This window comes from Cyrtonyx montezumae, unplaced genomic scaffold (genome assembly GCF_038088225.1).
Source record: "Cyrtonyx montezumae isolate F1298 unplaced genomic scaffold, pur_monq_1.0 scaffold_13, whole genome shotgun sequence".
In the NCBI taxonomy this organism is placed as follows: Eukaryota; Metazoa; Chordata; class Aves; order Galliformes; family Odontophoridae; genus Cyrtonyx; species Cyrtonyx montezumae.
The window spans coordinates 16,704,802-16,725,472 of NW_027071859.1; the positions used below are offsets into that span (position 1 = coordinate 16,704,802).

General features: G+C 38.4%; 1 protein-coding gene across 2 annotated transcripts in view; it reads right to left on the bottom strand.

Moving 5' to 3' along the window:
* Positions 1-6,683: 6,683 nt before the first annotated feature.
* COLEC11 (collectin subfamily member 11) overlaps positions 6,684-20,671 on the bottom strand; it is a 35,207-nt gene continuing 21,219 nt past the window's right edge. Inside the window, exons 3-7 of one of the 2 annotated variants that reach the window (XM_065730752.1) lie at positions 20,265-20,336; positions 10,207-10,278; positions 9,226-9,279; positions 7,862-7,957; positions 6,684-7,691 (exon numbers count right to left, since the gene is read on the bottom strand). In XM_065730752.1, coding sequence (XP_065586824.1) covers positions 7,300-7,691; positions 7,862-7,957; positions 9,226-9,279; positions 10,207-10,278; positions 20,265-20,336 — 686 coding nt within the window. In that variant the 3' untranslated portion in view covers positions 6,684-7,299. Of the gene's footprint in view, positions 7,710-7,861; positions 7,958-9,225; positions 9,280-10,206; positions 10,279-20,264; positions 20,337-20,671 lie in introns of both variants that reach the window. The other variant, XM_065730751.1, reaches the window with a different exon arrangement.

The window sequence follows — 20,671 nt, forward strand, 5'->3', positions numbered from 1 at the left end:
CATTTCTTTGTCTTCTGTTGTCAAACTCTTGCAAACCACTCTCAAGGGTAAAGCTTTACAACATGCATCTACTTCAGCTGTTCAATATTTGTATCACAACTGACTGCTGCTGAGAAATTTCTGTGAGAAATGGATGCTTTACATGAGATCAGACTTTGAATGACAGTGATCAGAATAATGTATACAGCTCAAAATACTTCTCTTTCTTTCTGAAATAAGCATATGCCTGGAATTTATGAAGACGCTATGTTGAATCCTCAGGAGGTACAAATCAATTTGGCTTCACTGCCATTGATTGATGTCAGGTGAAGATCTGCACCTGCATTAAGATACTGGCCTGCAGAGCACAGCTTGACTTGTTTTCTTTTTCTTAGCTCCAAGGCATGATCACTGAACTCATTTGGGCACAATTCTCACTTCTTAGTGAGAAGAGGAAGAAGAACTCTCACCTCGGCATTTATACTGGACTTAAAAGAATCAGCACACACCTGATAAAAATCAAAATAATCATTTCACGAAGAACAAATCTGACTAAAAACTTCAAAGCTGGGAAATCAGTTGTTCAATACCACATTAGTGGTTGCACTTAATATCAGAGAAACCGATGCAAGCAGAAGCAAACTACAGCTCAGATAAATCATTTTGTGTTTACTTGCCTTTTACCACCACTAGATGATAGTATGGTAACACACAGACATCTCAGCAGCATGCCAGGTCTTCAGTTGCTGAATTCTTAGTGGTATTCATACTTCTCTATGCAAAGAATATACAGAAGGCATCAATACTACACAGCTAGCCTTTGAATAGCAGTGCTTAATTTAATCCCTATTGATTTTATATATTAATATACCCGAAAATGTAGTAGATTTTATTGGCCATAGACCCAAACTGGGCAAGACATTATGCTGAATTGGTTACCTCCCTCTGTTTTTGTAGATACTCACCCAGAGCTATAGTGAAACACTGATAGAGAATGACAGGATAACTACATTTCCCTCCCAGGAAGCATGAGAATGGCTGGAGGTAACATATACATTCTCCTCATGGGCAGCTTGTTTACTGCTGGTTCTGCTCATCTGCTTTCTGCCTCTCCCACCTTTTCCATTTCATGCTCTCCCCCCTCAAGAGCTCTCCAGTCCTCCTCCAGCTGAGAAGCTCCAGGCTAGGAGGCATGCAGCCAGAACAACACCTCAAGTACACGGCTATCTTCCTCTCCACAAAACCTTTCTCTCCCAGTTCACGTGCTTTGCTCTTTTCTAATACAGCAAAACTAAAAAGAAACTGTTCACTCTCTCAAGCATCAAAACCCTCCACTGCACCATTTTCTCCCTAAGTAACAAGATCAGTTCTCCTTTACAGTAAGCTAGTTTGCATATCCTCCAGCCTGCAATACATACCCCAGGGAATGGGATAGTGGCTGGCTCCAGTCCTGCACAATAGCTCTCAGGTCACAGACAGTTTCACAGATGTAGATGCAGCATTTCCAGTTGCCGCAGCAGACAAAAAAAAAAAAAAAATCTCCCAGTATATAACCTGTGCCAGAGAAGTTGAGTGGCATGAGTCTACTGGTACCACAGTACAAATGAAACTGGAAGGACAGAACCCTCAGTGAAAAGAGATCCACTCTTGGGATGTACTCTCATGCAAATGCTTACATAGAGAGCTAAGTGAGCAAATAAAAGCTAAGGGTATGCTGCCCAAAAAGTGTGAGTACAGTCGTATCCTATCATCAGGCTGTAGGCAAGTGTGTCTACTCAAAGATTTAATTCAGTCAGCAATAGGCTTTCAGTCATCACTGGCTTTCTCATCAAAACTGGAGCTGGATATAGATCTAGGGGAAACCTGGAATTTACATTTTGCTGCATATTTGGTTACTTTGACATAATTTTGTTTTAATTCAAGATGAAGGTAAATTTGTAAGATTTTCGTATTTAAAATACTTCCATGAGTTCTACATAAATGTAATGAATGGACATCTATAATATAGCACATAAGCTGCTAGTTACATGGTGCAACACTTAAATGAGTCATTTTCATTATTAGTAAGAGCATCTACTTAATGCTGGTTGAGCTATCTATTGCTTTGTATTCAGAGTAGAGTGTTTACTGTACCACATCAGTTCCAGAAGCTGATTCAAGCACCAAACTTTCAATATGACAAGCAAGAGAGCTCTGAAAGATAACTTGTTCCAATTGGAAACCAAGACATAAAGAATAAAGTAGAATATTTCTGCCATTACACCGAGTACTTTAACTGACATGGTGTAAGACACTTTAACAATGGAAGTCAAATCCCTTTACAGGTCAAAGTGAAGCTTCAGAACTCAGAATTGGAATCCCTAAAGGAAGTCTCTTAAAAATGTCTGCTTTGAAGTTTCTTTGTCCATCCTGAAATTTCATCTTATTTTACAATAAACATATATTTAATCTCACTTTTCGTAAAAAAAGTTTAATAATAATAAAAATCTAAACAGCTACTACTTTACAATTCATATTTGAGGTGGCATATCCAGAGCTTATGTAAAATGATGCAGTCCATTTCCCTTGTATCAATAAGGACTGTCTGAATCTCATGTATAAATACAGTTCTTTTTTTTCTTTCTTTCTTTCTTTCTTTTTCTTTTTCTTTTTCTTTTTCTTTCTTTCTTTCTTTCTTTCTTTTTCTTTTTCTTTTTCTTTTTCTTTTTCTTTTTCTTTTTCTTTTTCTTTTTCTTTTTCTTTTTCTTTTTCTTTTTCTTTTTCTTTTTCTTTTTCTTTTTCTTTACAGCTCTTCTCTGTGATTTAAGGCAGTGTAAAATCTACAGCCAGACAGGAATTCTGTGGCTAACCTGCAACCTGTTGTGAAACGACATTTTCAGAGGTAGTTACATAAGCTGTCAGTGTGCAACAAGGACCAGCTGGTTCACGAGGGCTGACAGACTGGGAGCTTAGCATGCTAAGGACAAGAAGGAATGGTCTCAAGTTGCATCAGGGGAGGTTCAGGATGAATATTAAGAAAAACTTATCTAAAAAAGTGGGTTGCCCAATGAGGTGGAGGAGTCACTGTCCCTGAAGGTGTTCAAGAAAGATGTAGATGTGGTACTTAGAGATAAGGTTAGTGGGCAATATTGCTGGTAGGTAGATAGTTGGACTAGGTGATCTTAGAGGACTTTTCCAACCAAAATGATTCTATGATTCTAAGAATGCAGATGGAGTCAGTACCTTTAACCAAGAAGCCAAGTTGTGAAGTGGTGAATCTGGGTTGGGATCAGGGCCAGGCAGGGATAAAACTGGAGAAACAAGAGAAAACTGGAAAGTGAGAAATTGGTGAAAAATTGATTTGATGAATGGACCACTCACTGGATGAGAAATTGTCTGGAAGGTCACACTCATAGAGTTGCAGTAAACAGCTTAATGTCCAAGTGGAGGCCTGTGATGAGTGGTGTTCCTCAGGGTCTGGTGCTGGAACCAAGTGCAAGGTCCTGAATCTGGGTCAGGCAAGCACACGTAAAGACTGGGCAGAGAATGGCTTGAGAACAGCCCTGAGAAGAAGGATGTGGGTTGTTGGTCGATGAGAGACTCAACATGAGTCTTAAATGTGCACTTGCAGCCCATAAGATCAACTGCATGCTGGGCTGCATCAAGAGAAGTCGAGGGAGGTGATTCTGCCCCTCTACTCTGCTCTCATGAGACCCCAGCTGGGGCACTGTGTGCAGTTCTGGAGCCCACAACATAAGAAGGACATGGAGCTGTTGGAGCAGGTCCAGAGGAGGGCCACAAAGATGGTGAGAGGGATGAAGCATATCCCCTCTGAGGGCAGGAAAGCTGGGGCACCTCAGCCTGGAGAAGGCGCCATAGGACCTTATAGCAGCCTTTGAGTACCTGAAGAGGGCCTACAGGAAAGTTGGCAAGGGACTTTTCATAAGGACATGTAGTGACAGGACAAGGGAAAATGGCTTTAAAGTGAAAGAAGGTAGATTTCGACTAGATATTAGGAAGAAATTCTTTACTGTGAGGGTGGTGAGACACTGGAACAGGTTGCCCAGTGAGGGTATGGATGTTTCCTCCCTGGAGGCATTCAAGGCCAGGGTGGATGGGACTTTGAGCAACCTGGTCTAGAGGGAGGTATCCCTGCTGATACCAGGAAGCTTAGAAACAGATGTTCTTAAGGTCCCTTCCAACCCAAACCATTCTATGATTCTAGTATCAGGGTGATGCACTATCTGCTGATCTGCTGGGAAGACAACAGTGACAAAGCAGCTTGGTCTCAGCCAGATAATTACTTCACCAAGTCAGCTTAGAGAGGAATGCACACCTGGCTCTGACATCAGAAAACAACACAACCTTAGCATTTAAACATGAGTACTATAGGTGAAGGATATATGCATTTTATGTGAAAAAGCCATTCATGACCCTAAATGGGTGATTATATATATATATATACATACATACATATATAAAACTATTATTGTTGCTTTCTCAAAAAGTGACAACTTGTCCATTAATTTACACTAAAATAGATACAGGCTATGGGGAAACTTTTAGGACAATAAATCATCTATCAAGAGTAAGGAATGTAAGAGCAGTTTGGGAAACCTGTCAGTGCATGTTTGTCATACAGACACATTCAAAAAGCTTCTGTACAGCCACACAGAATGAGTAATGATCTAACAAAACAGGTTTTAATGCACATAGAAAATGCTCCAAACAAAACTATTTTATCGTGTAATTTTTTCTTATAACAGCAGCACTGAATTCTACCGAGAGCACCATGCACTTCAGAAGGATTTGTGCAGGCTGAGAGCTGTACTAATCATTGATTTCTGCCTCCAGCTAGGGCCTGCCTATGTAGGTCAGAAACTGGAAGGTGAAAGAGATGATCAAGGGCTTCATCACTTCCAAGCTCTCCTTCTTTCTTGCCCAGTTCCACACAGGGGTAATTAACAGATGTATAGTCTTTGCTCCTTGCAGGATAGCTGGAGATCTTAAGTATCAGCCTTGCTCCCCTTGCCCAAACAGTGAAACCAGAACTGTGGCAGCCAAGAGAATATAGAAGGCTCTAACAACTGATTTCCTTTCCACCTCATGTTTCGAGAGTTGCAAAAACATATCCTGGTGAACATAAAAACTGGGGGAAATAAATGTTTTTTAAAATTTATTTTATTTTTCATATTTTAATTGAAATTCAATTAATTGAAATTCAACTGCTCTATGTGTCAAGGCAATTGTTACAAATTTGGTGTGGCTTCCAGGTAAAACAGAAGTATTTGGCATCTGAAAAAGCTTCCCACCTCCTCAAAAGATCTCTTCTGATGTTTCTGAGGAAAGCAAATGCTACAGATGACTTTCAAAACCTGAGTGAAAAACAACTAGCATCTTCAGTATGTGCATAATGAGGGAACTCCAGATATCTGTAACTCAGGGTTAGACTGCATTGACTTTGCAGAAGTATGCTGGAGATTTGAAGGGTTTCTGAGGATTTCTATAGCAGGCAGGAAATAACTATAATATTCAAAAGCCACTACTCTAACCAACTATTTTTTCCACTATAAATTCTGTGAAGAGTTTTGAGTATTGGTGTAGAACCATATTCACATTGTTTAATAGATTTCAATACACAGTCTGAAGAAAGCCTAGAATATAGGAGTCATACCTACTTTCATAAGAGAGAAGGTGAAGGAGTCAAAGGACCATTTATTTCATACAATAGTTGCCCTGGAGTTGGAATATTCAAATACTATAGGAATTTGCTGCTGATCATCAGAATGAGAACCAAACATATGTATAATAGATTCAAATTCACACAGTAAACATATCAAACAAAATAGTTTGCTTTATTAGGTATTTAATTATAGCATCACATCAAATATTGTTAGACTGTGGACATGAACAGAATACTTTGATCACTGGATATGTACCATGGTACTGTAGAGTTGATTTCAGTTGGTCTTGTCTTGCTGGAGATCAAGCCAGATCCAGTCTGGATACCTTGCAGACCAACCTTCCATATTTATCAGGTAAATTGATTGCTATGTTATACAGAGAATCACTTCTCCTTAAAAATCAGCATAAAACATTGTGCAGGGTATTCCTGAAAAAACGGTCAGAGATTTGTAGACATCTTTCTATGCCTAACAGTGAGAATAAGATGTCGTGCATCGGCCTCCTAGGAAGATCCAAAGTAATTCATCATTTCTTTTGTGAAACTATGTTGTTGACTTCTTAAAATATACACCATATTTTCCATCATATGCAATTGTAAATTGAGTACATAAATTATTTGCACAAAGTGACATTATTGCTAAATACAGAAACAAGAGAATTTTGGAAAATGTTGCTGCTTTTCAAGAGGTCACTCCCACAGTCCGAGTAACGATGTAGGCCATTTTCCCGCCAAAACAATCAGCTAAACCACTTCTGTGAGATTTGTGGTCTACTTATGTAGTTTGCCTTAAACTGTGGAGGGTTGGTATTCTATTTGTTTGCTTTGTAACCAAGGTCATCTTTAACAAAATTTATTTGGGACCCTAAATAGTTCATTCACTGAATCATTTTCAACTACAGATAGCTGAAAACCAAAATCTTACTATTACCCTTACCCAACCCCAAATCACTCATTTAGCATGGATCCCTCCTTCAGCGTTGAATTACATGAAGTTAATCCTCCACCCACCAGCATTAAAACTCGGTTTACTGAAGGCCTCCTCATGATATATATGCAAGCATTTTAATAAAGAAACTTCACAAAATTGGTGGGACTCCTGATCTGTTGAATTGCTTTGGCAACTTAAAAAAAAGAAAAAGAAAAAAGAAAAAAGAAAAAAAGAAAAAAAGTTTTAACACCTTTCCAACCCCAAAAGCTTACAGTAATATTTGTGCTAATTAACTGGAGTATACAAATTATTCACCTTCTTGTTGGAATATCCCTTTTGTGCTACAAGCAATTAACAATCAGATTTGCTAAGATAAAAGAATATTAACAATCTATTTCTTCAGAAATAATCATTCTAAAAACTAGAGGCCAAATTCTGAAAATCTGCCTTCACTTACAGTCATGCAATCACGTTTCGAGGGCAGAATTTAGCCCCAAATAACAGTTTTCTCTAAACACATACATTCTCCTACAGAAAAAAACAATCTGTGTCTTACTCATCAGTGCTCTTCCCTTCTGAAGGGTAAATACTGATATTTGAAATACCTAAATAGTATTTACAGCTGTACAACACTGATGTCACATATACGTGTAAAATATTACTTGTACTCTATAAACATGGCTACAACCTGCTTAAAAACTTTTCTTAAAATAAAGAGCAGATAAGCTTACACATTTTCTTTATCAAATTCACACACAAAATACATGGTAATATGACATGCAACATCATTCCACCCTCCAGATGCCACCATCTCTACACAGTCCTCCTCATCGTAGGCATTGTTGGGCTCCCCACTACGCCACTTGTTGAAGGTCTGCATGGGTGATCGATCAGAATAGACAAAATTTCCCTCTTTCTCTAGGTCGTTAATCCCAATGAAAACTCTGGTGAGCCCAGCTTGGTTGATGTATGAGGCGATCAGATTGTTGGCATTCTCATCCTTGGGCATGCTCAGCGTCCCTCCTCTTCCATGGCAGTAGAGCTGGGCTTCCTTGTATCTTTTTTCTTCCTTCACCAGCAGATAAATCTTATTATCTGTCTCACGCACACCAGCAACAGCTGCGGGGGAGGGCAGTGCTGAAAAGTGAGCACTCGCATTTCTATAAACCAACTTACTGTACACCCCAAAATAGCTTCACAAATCCAATATAAAATGGTGATACTCTCTACGAGCAGCTCCACCATTAAAATGTGACAATGTGAAAGGAAAGTATATGAAGTTAGCCTACCATTTTTTATGAATTTTAGTTCTGTCGTCAGCTGGGCCACTTGGATATCCATTTCACCAATAGCCTTCCTTAGCTGGCTACACTCACAGGGGATGCCTATGAAATGAAACAGACACGCTGAAATCAAAAAGCTGTCTAAATTCAGTAATTAATAACTTCATGAACTAAATAACTTCATGAAAATGCCCATCCGGGCAGCCCTGAGGGACATCTGCTTCACAAGTAATGGCCTGAAGCCCGTAGCCTTTGCTAATACATGCCATCACAATTCTCACAGTTGTCTGAGCTTAACCATGACACCTCCTTTCATGAGACGCTTCAGTCCTGCATAATTAGGGCTAACCTGAACACAGAGAGATACCCCCTGCCAAAATAAATAAATAAATAAATGAATGAATGAATAAAAACATTAATCAAAATTTCAAATGTGGGTAGAATTATTCTCTTCGATCTTTTCCAAAAAGCACTTTTTCCACAGCAAAAATCTACAAAGCATACTGTTCACCTGTTCCTCACAAGGTATCTAAAACGGGAGATCAAAAAGGCTAATGTTACAACCATGTAATGCACATAATTAGCTGTAAAATGTAATTCTGTACTGTTCAAATACAGAAGTTACTGTACCTCTTCCAGTAAAAGAAGACAATAGAAAGACATCTATTAAGCCAAATTGATATTGGTTTGACAAAGATAATCTGAATGAGAATACTAAAAGGATAATTGCTACTTCTATGAATTCAGATCTCAAAAAATGGATCAATTACAATTTCCAGTTCTGTAATTATTCAAATCTGCATGTGACTACCCATTTACTTGGTGTAGGAAGCACCAAGAAGGTGTACTATAAGACTGTCCTTTAAGAAAATGTCTGGATCAAGAACTGAGTGACAGATTATGACCTCATAGTAATAAAAAAACTCAACTAATTGATGCACCTTTAATGCATTCTGCTAGAAAGGAACAAAATGGCCAAAATCAGAAGCCACTTTTCTAAGGCTTACATTTCTTTTGCCAAACCTTTTCTTCTGGAGGATCTATATTCCTGGTAAGCTCCTGCTGCTGCAGTGATACCCAATGGAGGGGCAGAATCTTCTGACCCATTCCTTTGTGTTGGCTGCAAACCTGAGCAGGTTATGCAGAGATGTCCCTTTCCAACACTGATTAATTATATTGACAGTTGCAATTCAGTTCCCACTGGAGTCATCAAACCTCTAACTAGCTCTGAGACATTGTTTGAACAAATACACTATATGACCAGCAACTATTGCAGCTTCAAAAATTGTTTTTAAGTAATTTGAAAATATTACAAGGAATAAATGAGAAGTAAATCCTTCACATGATAGACAACGTATATCATGAATTACCTGGATCACCATTAGGACCTGGTGGTCCTATGTCACCATTATCTCCCTTTTCACCTAAAAATATGAAAAAGAATATAAGTTTAAGGAGGCTTTTTCATTAACAGTTACATTTAACACTTTTTCTTTTTTCTCTAGTAACATTCAAACGTGAAAAGTAGAAAAATGACCAAGGAAAAATAAAACTGTTTCTGCCCTAGTCAATCCACAAAAAAGGCAAACCAAAGCTATGAAACTTGAGCACAAAGAATATGTACCAATATCTTCTTTTTGTGTGAACTTCACAGAAGCAATAAATTCCGATCCTGTGGGTGAAAAGGGCTGTATACACTATAGTGCAATTTAAATCTAGAGACATAATCCAGATGCTTAAGTAAACGTGGTTGGTCCAAATGGCCAAGCCTATGGTGTGCAGGATTAGAATTCAAGTACTGCAGTTCCTAGAAGGATGCCAAAATACAGTGTGTCTTCCCAACGACTTCTCTTAACTGTCCACACTTACCTGTTAGGATGTGAAGGTCTTTATTTAAGCTTAAACCAGGATTCTCAGCTCTTAATGCTGCTATCAGAGCAAAAAGTAACTGGTTCATAGAATCACAGAATCACCAAGGCTGGAAAAGACCTCCAAGATCATCCAGTCCAATCATCCACTTATCACCAATAGTTCTCACTAAACCATGTCTCTCAACACAGTGTCTAAATGTTCCTTGAACACCTGCAGGGTCGGTGACTCCACCACCTAACCACTCTTTTGGAGTAGAATTTCCTAATGTCAAGCCTGAATCTCCCTGGAGATTCAGCTAAGTCAGCACTCGTGGATGCATCCCAACAGGGTTCATGGACTTGTGTGTGCTGATCCTGGGGGGTTGATACATCTCAGTCACTTGGCTGACATTATGATGAAGTCTGAGTAGCTAACCAAACACAAATGGTAACAGTTTTTCATCTGAAACACAAATGGAGAAGCAATTGCACTAAGCATACCTTTTGAACCAATAGGACCAATTTTTCCATGCCGTCCCATGCTGCCTTTCTGTCCTTTGTCTCCCATTTCTCCTATACATACCGAAAGACAAAACACAGCAACAGTGTACTCTGATTAGTTCAGATTCCAGCATATTTGCAATACTTGTTTTTTTTCAGTGAAGAAATACAAGCTATTACCCCAGTATTCATTAAACTTCAGAAGTTCAATTCACTCCCTGTGAACTGAGGAGGAATTATGATTTAAACTTTACAAAACAAGTGACATTAAAGCAGTATGCAGGTGCAAATGGAAACAGATCGTGGGTGAAATCCACTGGAAAAACTTTTTGCAAACTTCTGTCAGATGATTGTGCCAAAATTATGTTGACAGTAAGGGAGGATCCCATCAAAACATGTGGATCAATGTATTATGGAATTGAAAAGACCCAAGGAGTCCAAGCACAACAGATAGTTTCAGCTAACACAGTCGCCCCACTGCAGATGGGTTACAGTAAGGCTGAATTTGGGCTTTGTTGCTTATTTTTACAGTAGCAGTCACATCTTTGTTCTTTCTTCTTGCATTTGAAGACTATATTAAAGAAAAATGAAAATGAATGGAAGTCATATATGCACACAGACACATGCACATGCTTGCATAAATATGAAGTCTGATTCAACCAAAATGTTTCTAATTTTAAAGATGGTTCAATAGAATATTTCAAACAGCAGTTGTAGCTAAAGGAGCCATTCAGAAATTGTTTTCCTAAGCTGTATCTTTACAAATAAAAAGCAACCACCCACCTCTTGAGGTGAACTGAAATTGTCAGCAAATCTGTTTGAACCAGCCACTGCCACCTATCTGTACATATCCCTGATGTATAGCCATAAATCCAATGTAAAACAGCTTGATTCACTTACTTTGCCAGACTTTGACCTCTTTTCCCTAATTGTACTTTCCTATGCAATATAAAGCAAATATTGGAATGACTTCATGAGAAACAGAATTTGCAGTGAAACGTTTCTTTGCCATTGCCATCTTTACGAATCAAGCAGAAGCACTGTTACTAATAAAATGTGTACCACAGTCCAAGCATTGATCTAACTGAGCTGAGCTCCTCCAGAGCTCAAATAATAAAACAGATGAAACCTGCCTGTTACATCATACAGCTTTTCTGTGTGGCATTTCTCAAACATTATGAAAAATAATTATGTTAATGATGTGAATCTCAGAGAAGAACTTAGCCTATACTAGCAAGGCCTCATTCTATCCTTTATCTACAGTGCTAATCTTCAAGTTTACAGGATTAGCTGTTGACAGAAATTAATATGTAACAGACACCTAATAGAGTGCAACAGGTAAAGAGTAAAAGTTTTGGCTTTAAACCAGGCCATTTATAATCAATAAGCTCTATGTGGCCTACGCTTATCTCAGCTGCAACTAACACTTTATAAGGATTATTATTTCTAAATAATACTTTGGTTCCGGCATTGATTTACAGATTACATCATTTGCTTTAGGTAGACTTCCTGAGACCTACAGAATGAGAACAGGCAGTTTGTTACACTATTTAGTGAATGTGGCAGAGTTTGCCTGATTCTACAGCTGCTAGAGCCCTGAGGAGACTCAGGAAATAATACTGCATCTCTGTGTATGTTGGTGATACTCTTTCCTGGGTGCAATACCTGAGTAAATCAATACTCTGCATCAGATTTAGGTCTCTTTGTATCATAATGTCAAGAAGAAACATGGTTTGGATGCTGCGGAGCTTTACAACTACATCATATCAGCCAGCATTAACAGAGAAAAGAAGTGGAGGGACTGCAGTGATGAGAAGACAAATGACTCCTGAGGATCCCATCTGCAGAAATGCAAGACTGGGTCTGCATTAGGAAATACAGAGGCAGTTTTTTCAGTTACTGTCTCAGTTAATATTGTTTTTTGGTGTTTTTGTTTTTTGCTCAAAGCAACTCCTGTTATGCACTATTCTGCTACACAAGACCAAGGAGACAATCAATCAGATGTGTTCAGAGGAAAATCTACCACAAGGATCCAGTAACTGAACCTCTGTGAAGTGTCATTGCTCAGCTTCATTTGTGGATCTACAACTGAAGATCTGTTGTCAGGATGTGAAATTCAATGCAACTGGACAAACAACTGTTTGCATTCTATCTGTTTAAAGCTGGATGATTTTATGACCGACTTCATCATTAACTTTAATTTGTACATAATGGCACGTTTCAGAACAGAAATTGATTACCATTGGAAGATGTCTTCCTCATTACTAGAAGAAGTCTTAAGCAGCCATCAATTGAAGGTATATGATTCAGGAAGAAGTAATTTCCTCTGAAGTGATAGAGGTCAATGGTGGATGAAAAACAGAACATGAGCCAGCAGTGTGTTCTTAGAGCTCAGAAGGCCAGTGGTATTTTGGGCTCCATCAGAAGGGCGGTGGCCAGCAGGGTCAGGAAGGTGATTATCCCTCTCTGCTATGCTGTTGTCAGGCCTCATCTGGAGTACTGCATCCAGGTCTGAGGCTCCCAATACAGAAAAGATCTGGGGCTGTTGGAGAGGGTCCAGAGGAGGGCCATAAAGATGATCAGAGGGCTGGAGCACCTCCCCTGTGAAGACAGACTGGGGGAGCTGGGTTTGTTCAGCCTGGAGAAAAGAAGCTGCAAGGAGACCTCATTGCAGCCTTCCAGTATTTAAAAAGGGATTTTAAAAAGGAGGGGTATCAATATTTTGCTCAGGTGGATAGTGAAAGGACAAGGGTGAATGGCTTTAAGCTCAAAGAGGGAAGGTTTAGATTGGATGTCAGGGGAAAGTTCTTTACAGAGAGAGTGACAAAGTGCTGGAAGGGGCTGCTCAGAGAAGTTGTGGATGCTCTGTCCCTGGAGGTGTTTAAGACCAGGTTGGATGTGGCCCTGGGTAACCTGGTCTAGTACCAGATCTAGAAGTTTGTGGCTTTGTCTGTGGCAGGGTGGTTGGACTTTGATGAGCCTTGGAGTCCCTTCCAACCCAAGCCATTCTATGATTCTATGATTCTGTGGCTTGGTGGTCTAATTCATCACTGTCAAATCCTACAATTGATTTTCCTTTGTTTCCAGAAAGGATCAGATCAGCCACTACTTGACATGGATTCAATTCAGAAGTTTTATCTTTAAGACCACAAAATTGTTCTCTTATTCAGTATACTACTGGAAAAATGAAAATAACCTACTCAAACAGCAGCTGTTTTACTTTCTGGAATGTTGCTTCAGTTTGAGAACAGATTCATGGTTTGATTTGAAAACATTAACTATGAATCTGTGCAGATTATAAAAATACTGAATGCAGCTAGTGGATATTTATCCAATATAGATAGCATATTGAGAAGGTATTTCCTTGAAAATCTCTAAAATATTAGCTTGAAGTGACGTTATCAAAGTTTCTCTAGAAGTGACCTTCCTTGCTTTGGACTCTTATAGGTTGGGATTACAGTAGTAATGTCAGATGCTATACTTGAAATTAAATAAACATTTATCTATAATGCATAACTGAAATATAATATATAAAAGCACGTCACATTCTTTCTCATAAATACTGCCCAAAAGTTTAACAACTCTGGAGTAATAGCCAGTAAGAACTACATGATCCGTAGTAAAAAGTGTGCTATCTCAGACAACGAAGACATACATTAAGTCCCCTGTGCTCATTAGAGAACTGTTTGGATTAGCTTTTCTCTTACAGTGAGTAACCCTTGCTTCTACTCCAGGGGCTTGCTTATTCTGCTTCTTCTGCAGAATAAATCATAAAGCTTCAAGAGATACCCATCTGCCTTGAGGGTTTCAAAAGTTTTAAAACCTTTTTAAAAGTTCTTTTCAGTGGCCCTATGAGTGCCAGAAATGCAGTCTGAAGAGTCTTAATGAAATCAGGAAGTGAGTGCTGGAAAGTAATGAGGACAATGAAAGAAATTAAGTCTCCATAGACCAAAAGTAGGAAATTTAACTGAGAGTTTGAATGGAGAATACGAAGCAAGTCATCTGTCATCTCTCAGATGAAGGTGATATACATTGGAACCAATTATAGAAGACTTAAAGGATTTTAGGGGGAACTGAAGAGAAAGGAATTCTAATTGATCTTCTTGTTGGCCTTTTCAGGCTCACAAACAAGAGAAGAAATAATAACCAGAGATGAATGGTGGGCTGCACAACCGGTGCGACACTATAAAAGGGAGTGTTCATACAGTTTGGCCAATTTCTTCAGACAGAACTAATTGGAACAGAAAAGAGGGCATAAAACTGCTTTTAAAAAAAGAAGGTGCCAAAAAGACAAATCTAGTAGAAGCTCAAATTCACCATTTCACAGCCAAATTGAATTATGTCAAAGAGAAAAAGAGAACAGTAGTTTACTCCCCAAACTTGAGGGACAAATTCAATGATTTGACGTAGTGGACATCACAGAGATCTGCTTCATAATGTAAGTAAAAGCGTCCCAAGCCAGACCAAAAGTCTGTCAGCTCTACTGCCATCTTTGACAGCAGCCAGCAGAGGATACTTATGAAAAGAACATAGAATACAAAAAAGAATGAAGAAAGAATAGAATAAAAAAAAAAGAATAAAAAATACAGACAAATTATACAATGACTTTCCCCAACACATCTCCTTAGTCTTGCAGACAATATTCCCAGTGCAAATATTTAGCCTGACTTAAATGAGAATAAAAAGTATTTTTAAAAGATCTAATGATGTTATGGCATAGTAGCTATTCAAGACTCACCTTTTTAGAGCTACTGAGAACCAGAAATCAGAAAATTCTGAATACATCTGTGGATAAGGTGGCATTTTATGTGGTTGGAACAAACTCATTTCACCCAGCATTAGCCACCTGAAAGTTGGGTTTTTAGTCTAAGCTATTTATCTAAGTTTCTCTGGTGGGCAATGGAGAAATAAACATCTCTTAGCAGTGATCCACACCACTCATGTGAGTCAAGTAGTTTAGTGACAAAGCGCATCTCTAAAAACTCTGCAGAACAAATGGAGGTGGGGGAAGAGGAAACTGTTAACAGCTACTGATAATGACTAGAAATCAGAAAGACTAGAAGATTTGTAAAGGAAGCTAAAGGTAGTACAAAAAATAATAATCCAGTATAGGAAAGCAGTGGAAAAGTTGTTATCATTTTAAAGTACTGCTGCTAAGAATTTCAGAACTGTTTGAGTTTTAAGCTCTTAAGTTTTTTGTTTGGTATAAGTATAAATTAAGTGATGGATCCCTAAGGTCCCTATGTTATATATTTACTTACAATGGCTTACATAGTAAGTGTAAATTACCACAGTAAGTAGAAATACACAGCCTATGTAGAAGCCTATTTCATCCACTTTGTTTAGCATAGGTTTACTCAAAATTCTACTGAATTCAGTTGGATTTTGAATTAGATACCTACTTTGTGAATCTACAAGTGCCAGTGTCAGGACTTTTATACGGAATTCTGCCTGCAGAACTCCTTAGCGAACAATAAATTAATGTAAAAGTTGACTCTGAAATGTAAGGGATTGATTGATTACATATTAATGAGCAATCAGTAATATTAAAATATAAATTAAGACATTATCTCCTCTCTTTAGAATTTGATTATACAAATGACTGAGCACTCTGGCTCCAATCCAGTTAAATTAATGACTCTTCTCTCATACTTGGAGGCAATGCCTGTACTAGTAAACTGAATGCCTGGGACTGCTCGCTGGCACTGGGAACCAGCTGGCCGAGAATGGTGCACTCCATAATCCTAAATCATCTTTCTCTTCAAACTAAGGTAATCAGATGCAAGCTGTTCATTGTGTTCCCAGAACATGCCTGAGAATCGTCTGGGAAAGCATTAGCTGACACAAGCTGAAAAAGGGCCTGGAGTATCTTCCCTATGAGGAAAGGCTGAGTAACCTGCATCTGTTCAGCCTGGGGAAAAGACAACTGAGGGGAAATCTGATTAATGTTTATAAATGTCTGAAGGGAGGTGGGAGGCAAATGGATGAGGCCAGGCTCTTGGTGGTGTGTTGCGACAGGACAGGGAGCAATGGCCTCAAACCTGAACACAGGACGTTCCATACTAGCACGTGGAAGAACTTCTTTACAGTAAAGGTGATGGCGCACTGTTACAGGCTGCTCAGAGATCCTGTGGAATCTCCACGTATGGAAATATTCAAGACCCATATGGACATCTACCTGTGCTACCTGTTGTAGAGAACCTGCTTACTATGGTGGTTGGACTTGATATCTTGAGGTCCCTTCCAACACCTGCATTTCTGTGATTCTGTGCAATCACACCAGAGGCTGTGCTAACACTGCAGAGGTAGAAACTGTTGGGTCCCGTGACCAAGAATATCATTTGTGCTTAACATTTTATTTGATCCAGTGCTCTACACTTTACATAAGGCCAACACAGTTTTATATTCTGCTGACATGCTATGCATCATAATTGACCTATACAGTTAATTAAAAGCTATGACAAAAGTAAGTGGAATTTAACCTCAATCAGCGCTCAAAGACATTGGGATGTCTGATGTCACCCTGAAACATCAGGATGCTCAGAACCAGATTTATTTAAAGTAAGCACCAGAAAGTTTTAATGTTTACAAGTATCTGAATTACTAAAATATGAAAATATTATGAAGAATATGATGAAAACATTTGCAGCACTTTCTAATTCTAAGGTGTCCATTTCAGGTCAAATGTACCATAAAAAAAAAACTTTTTTCTGTATTTTATTATTCACTGACTATTATGCTTTTAAATTCAAAAAAAACTAAGTGCATTTTCTTACAATGAACTTACCCGAGAAATGAAAATAAGAAAGTTAAAAAAAAAACTGCTGTGATTCTGATACTGTAAATTAACACCAAAACAGAAGAATTATAATCTTTCCCTCATGTGATATACAATGAAATGTAGCAGTTTCTATCCATAGAAGGAGACAAATATTAGCCCAATAAAACATCAGTTATCAAGGTTCAATAAAAATATGCTTAAAAACTACAGCGGGCCAGTTGTACTGTTCAGAGTACTGAACAGAAACAGAGCTTCTGAGATCATCCAACTGTGCTCATAGAATGGGGCAAATGGAATGTAAGCCAACAATATTATTCATCTTTCATTATTCACTAAGCTATGTGTTAAGTACCTGGATCACTAGTCTAAGATTTATACTAGCTGAGATTTTAAAATAGTTGGCCAAGACTATCAAGGGCATCAGTGTTATATGCCCAAGAGATGAAAAATAGTGGTAAAAGGCAAAGCTAATAGCAGATCACAGATCTGCTCAGGAGCAGGTGCTGAACTAGTTATTTCTGAGAAAACCATGGTGAAATTTCTTACTATACTAAAATGAAGCATTTACTAAATATTAAAAGACTATATACATGTCAAGTCAGATTTGGATGTGCAAAAGGAAAGCAGAAAAAATATGTTGCTAGAGAAACAGTAAGAATTTTTGCACTGAAAGCACTGCCTGGAAAAATTTGATATAGAATGCATTAATATTCAATTTTCTTTCATCTCTTTTCTGTTTCACTTACATTTTTCTTGCAGTGAATTTTCACTCCAGTGTTTCTTCATTCAGTTGCATCAATATTTTGGACATTTTGACATATGAAAAACTGGAAAACTGTTCTAATTATTAGAATTAATTGAGCTTTCCTTATGAGAATGATTTTCCAAGTTAATGCAATATTACATACAAAATTATATAAATGAAATGTTCCATCATGGAACTGATTCAACAAAATGTAAAGCAAAAAAGATGCAAGACTGTGCAATGGGAGAGATTCCAACTCTCCATGGTATTCATGAATTAAGTGAGAAAGGATGAAGTTCAGCTGGAGGTGATCTTGACTAGGTGTATGAAAACAGCATGAAAGTACAGGTAAAGAAGCAGTAAAAATTAGACAAAGATTACATGGGCAGTGTGATGGGAAGGAAAGCAACATAATGATAAAATAGGTGGACAACTCTGAGATACCTGCTTCTTTCTTTGCCTTTCTTTTTACTGTCAAATTCTTCTAGTGAGTCTTCACATGTGGTGACAGAGACTGGGGGACTGATGCTAGCCATGTTAGAGGACAATTGATTTAGAGTATACTTCCATTGGACATACGTCCATAGCACTGGCAAGAAGGCATCCAAGTGTGCTGAGACATTCAGCTGAGCTGTTGCCAGGCTGACGAAATCTAATCAGTAACTGATTATGATCGCCATTCCTCAGGAAGTAATCCTGGGACCAGCAGTGTTTAAAATCTTCATTGGCAACAGGGAGAAAGGAGTAGAAGGCAGCCTCTGTGAGTCTGCTGGCAACCGTAAGAGTAGTTGGTGTGCTGGAGGGTACAGATGCCAGTCAGAAGACCTTGACAAGCTGCAGGAATTTGTTGACAGGAGAATCATGAAATTCAGCCAGACCCTGAAACACTCTGCAGCTGGGATGTGTTGGTACACTTTGTCCAATAGCTGTCATAGGTTCATAACTTCATAGGTACATTAGGTTGGAAAGGACCTACAAGATCATCTAGCCCAACCATCCTCTTATCACCATCCCTACCCACTTAACTACTAACTCAAATCCCTCAGCAAAAAAAGCTGAGAAAATGGCTGAGCAGAAAAGGACACACAGAGTACCTTCAAGCAAGAGAGAAAAAAACTGTAGTCTAGCTGAAGAAAATTCTTTTACTTAGCCTGGAGAAGACAAAGGTAGGGCTGAGACTTAATTTCATTCTTCCACTACAGAAATTCTTTAGAGAAGATCCACCTTTCTCTTCTCAGAGATGCACAGGACAAAAGGACAAGAGGCAATGGTCACATGTTAAAAGCAGGAAAATTTTGATTAGCCCTAAGGAAAACATATTTGACAATAAGACTGGAGAGCAGGCCAAACAAAAAGATTGTGGAATCTCCATCCTTAGAGATTTTCAGAAGTCTACTGGACAAAACTTTGAGCAGCCTTATGTAACTTTGAACTCTGCCCTGCATTCAGCAGATTGGACTAGAGATCTCTACATGACCTTTTAACCAAAGATATTCTGTAGTACTTTTACTTCTCTTCGTGCTGCATTACCTTGCAGGAGTTCAAATTTTAGTTTCCAATATTTTTTATGACAGTTGTCCTTGAAGGCTACATTTCCATAAGGAAAATACACAGACTGAACACACACACCTCAAGGGAGTTGTAAGCTTCTCAACGAATTTTAGAGGATGAGCTCTACCTATGGTTCTTGGTCCCAAGAGAAACTGCAGAAATAAGACTTCCATATCTGCCCCAAAGTACTATGTAACAGAATGTTCATCATTGTAAGGAAGTATAAATTACCACTGTGATGGCTTTGAACAGAGGCTTGTAAGTTCAGTTTGATAAAATCTCCAAGACTCTAATGATAGGAATGTCAAATGTTTCATTTTAGAATTGAAATTAAAAGTTTTGACTAATCAGAATAAGCATCTCCTTGATGTTGACAAACATTCATATGTCAACTTTCCTCCCTGTTTCAGGAGGAGAATAAATGTGAAAAGACAAAATTTCCTCTAGCACAGAAATGCAGTTTCTCATAGCTCTACAACTGAATATTCTCGAGAGCTCCAAATATTTTTTGAATTACAATGTGAACAGTTTTAATACCATCTTTCCATAAATATCACTGAACTGTGATCTAAGAAATGTGGAATCACTGATGGCTGTCCCTGCCTATTATGGCTTAATGCCTTCCGACAATGGTTTTAATTAAGGTATTGAGAATGTTCACATGTACAAACAAAAGGAGGCAAGGAAAGTGAATGTCATGATTTCTTTCCTCTGCCCTAATTTGAGGATTGCATTTACAGAGGGATTTATGATGTCTTTCTTCACAGAAACCCTATTAGAAAAATCAAGAAAAAACATTATTCCAAAACTTTTTGGACCTGAAAGCAATATTTAGTTTACAAATAAGTGTACAAGGTACATGGAAACATCTAAGAATGGTTTAGTCATCCAGAAAACAAGAATTCCATCATCACTGCCTCACAAGAGAAGGTAGCATTTGATCAGGAATTACTTTCAAAACGTCTTCTTTAACAAAGTTACCTTTTTCTCCTGGAGGGCCAACTCTGCCTGGACGACCCGGAGCACCTTTCTCCCCCTTTTCTCCAGCCTCCCCTAGAAGGCAAAAAGAAATAAAAATAAGAACCATATTCAAACAGAACTACTTTCTATTGGTGACAGTGACAAGAGCGTAATTTTCTGCAGTGAAAATACAAGCCTACTAAAGAAGGGAAAGAAAAAAGCAGGTGAAACATGACTTGAGAGCTTTGAAGCACAGAGAATAGTTTCCTGCAATGAACATAGACAATGACAAAACCAAAGTCAACATGTTACTGAATCCTCATGGTTCTAGTTCTACAAATGTTACTCGCATCACCAACCTCACCCCACAAAAAATCAGCTCTACAATTTAGTTAAGCAGAAGCCTCAGAATCAGGCCTCAACTCAAT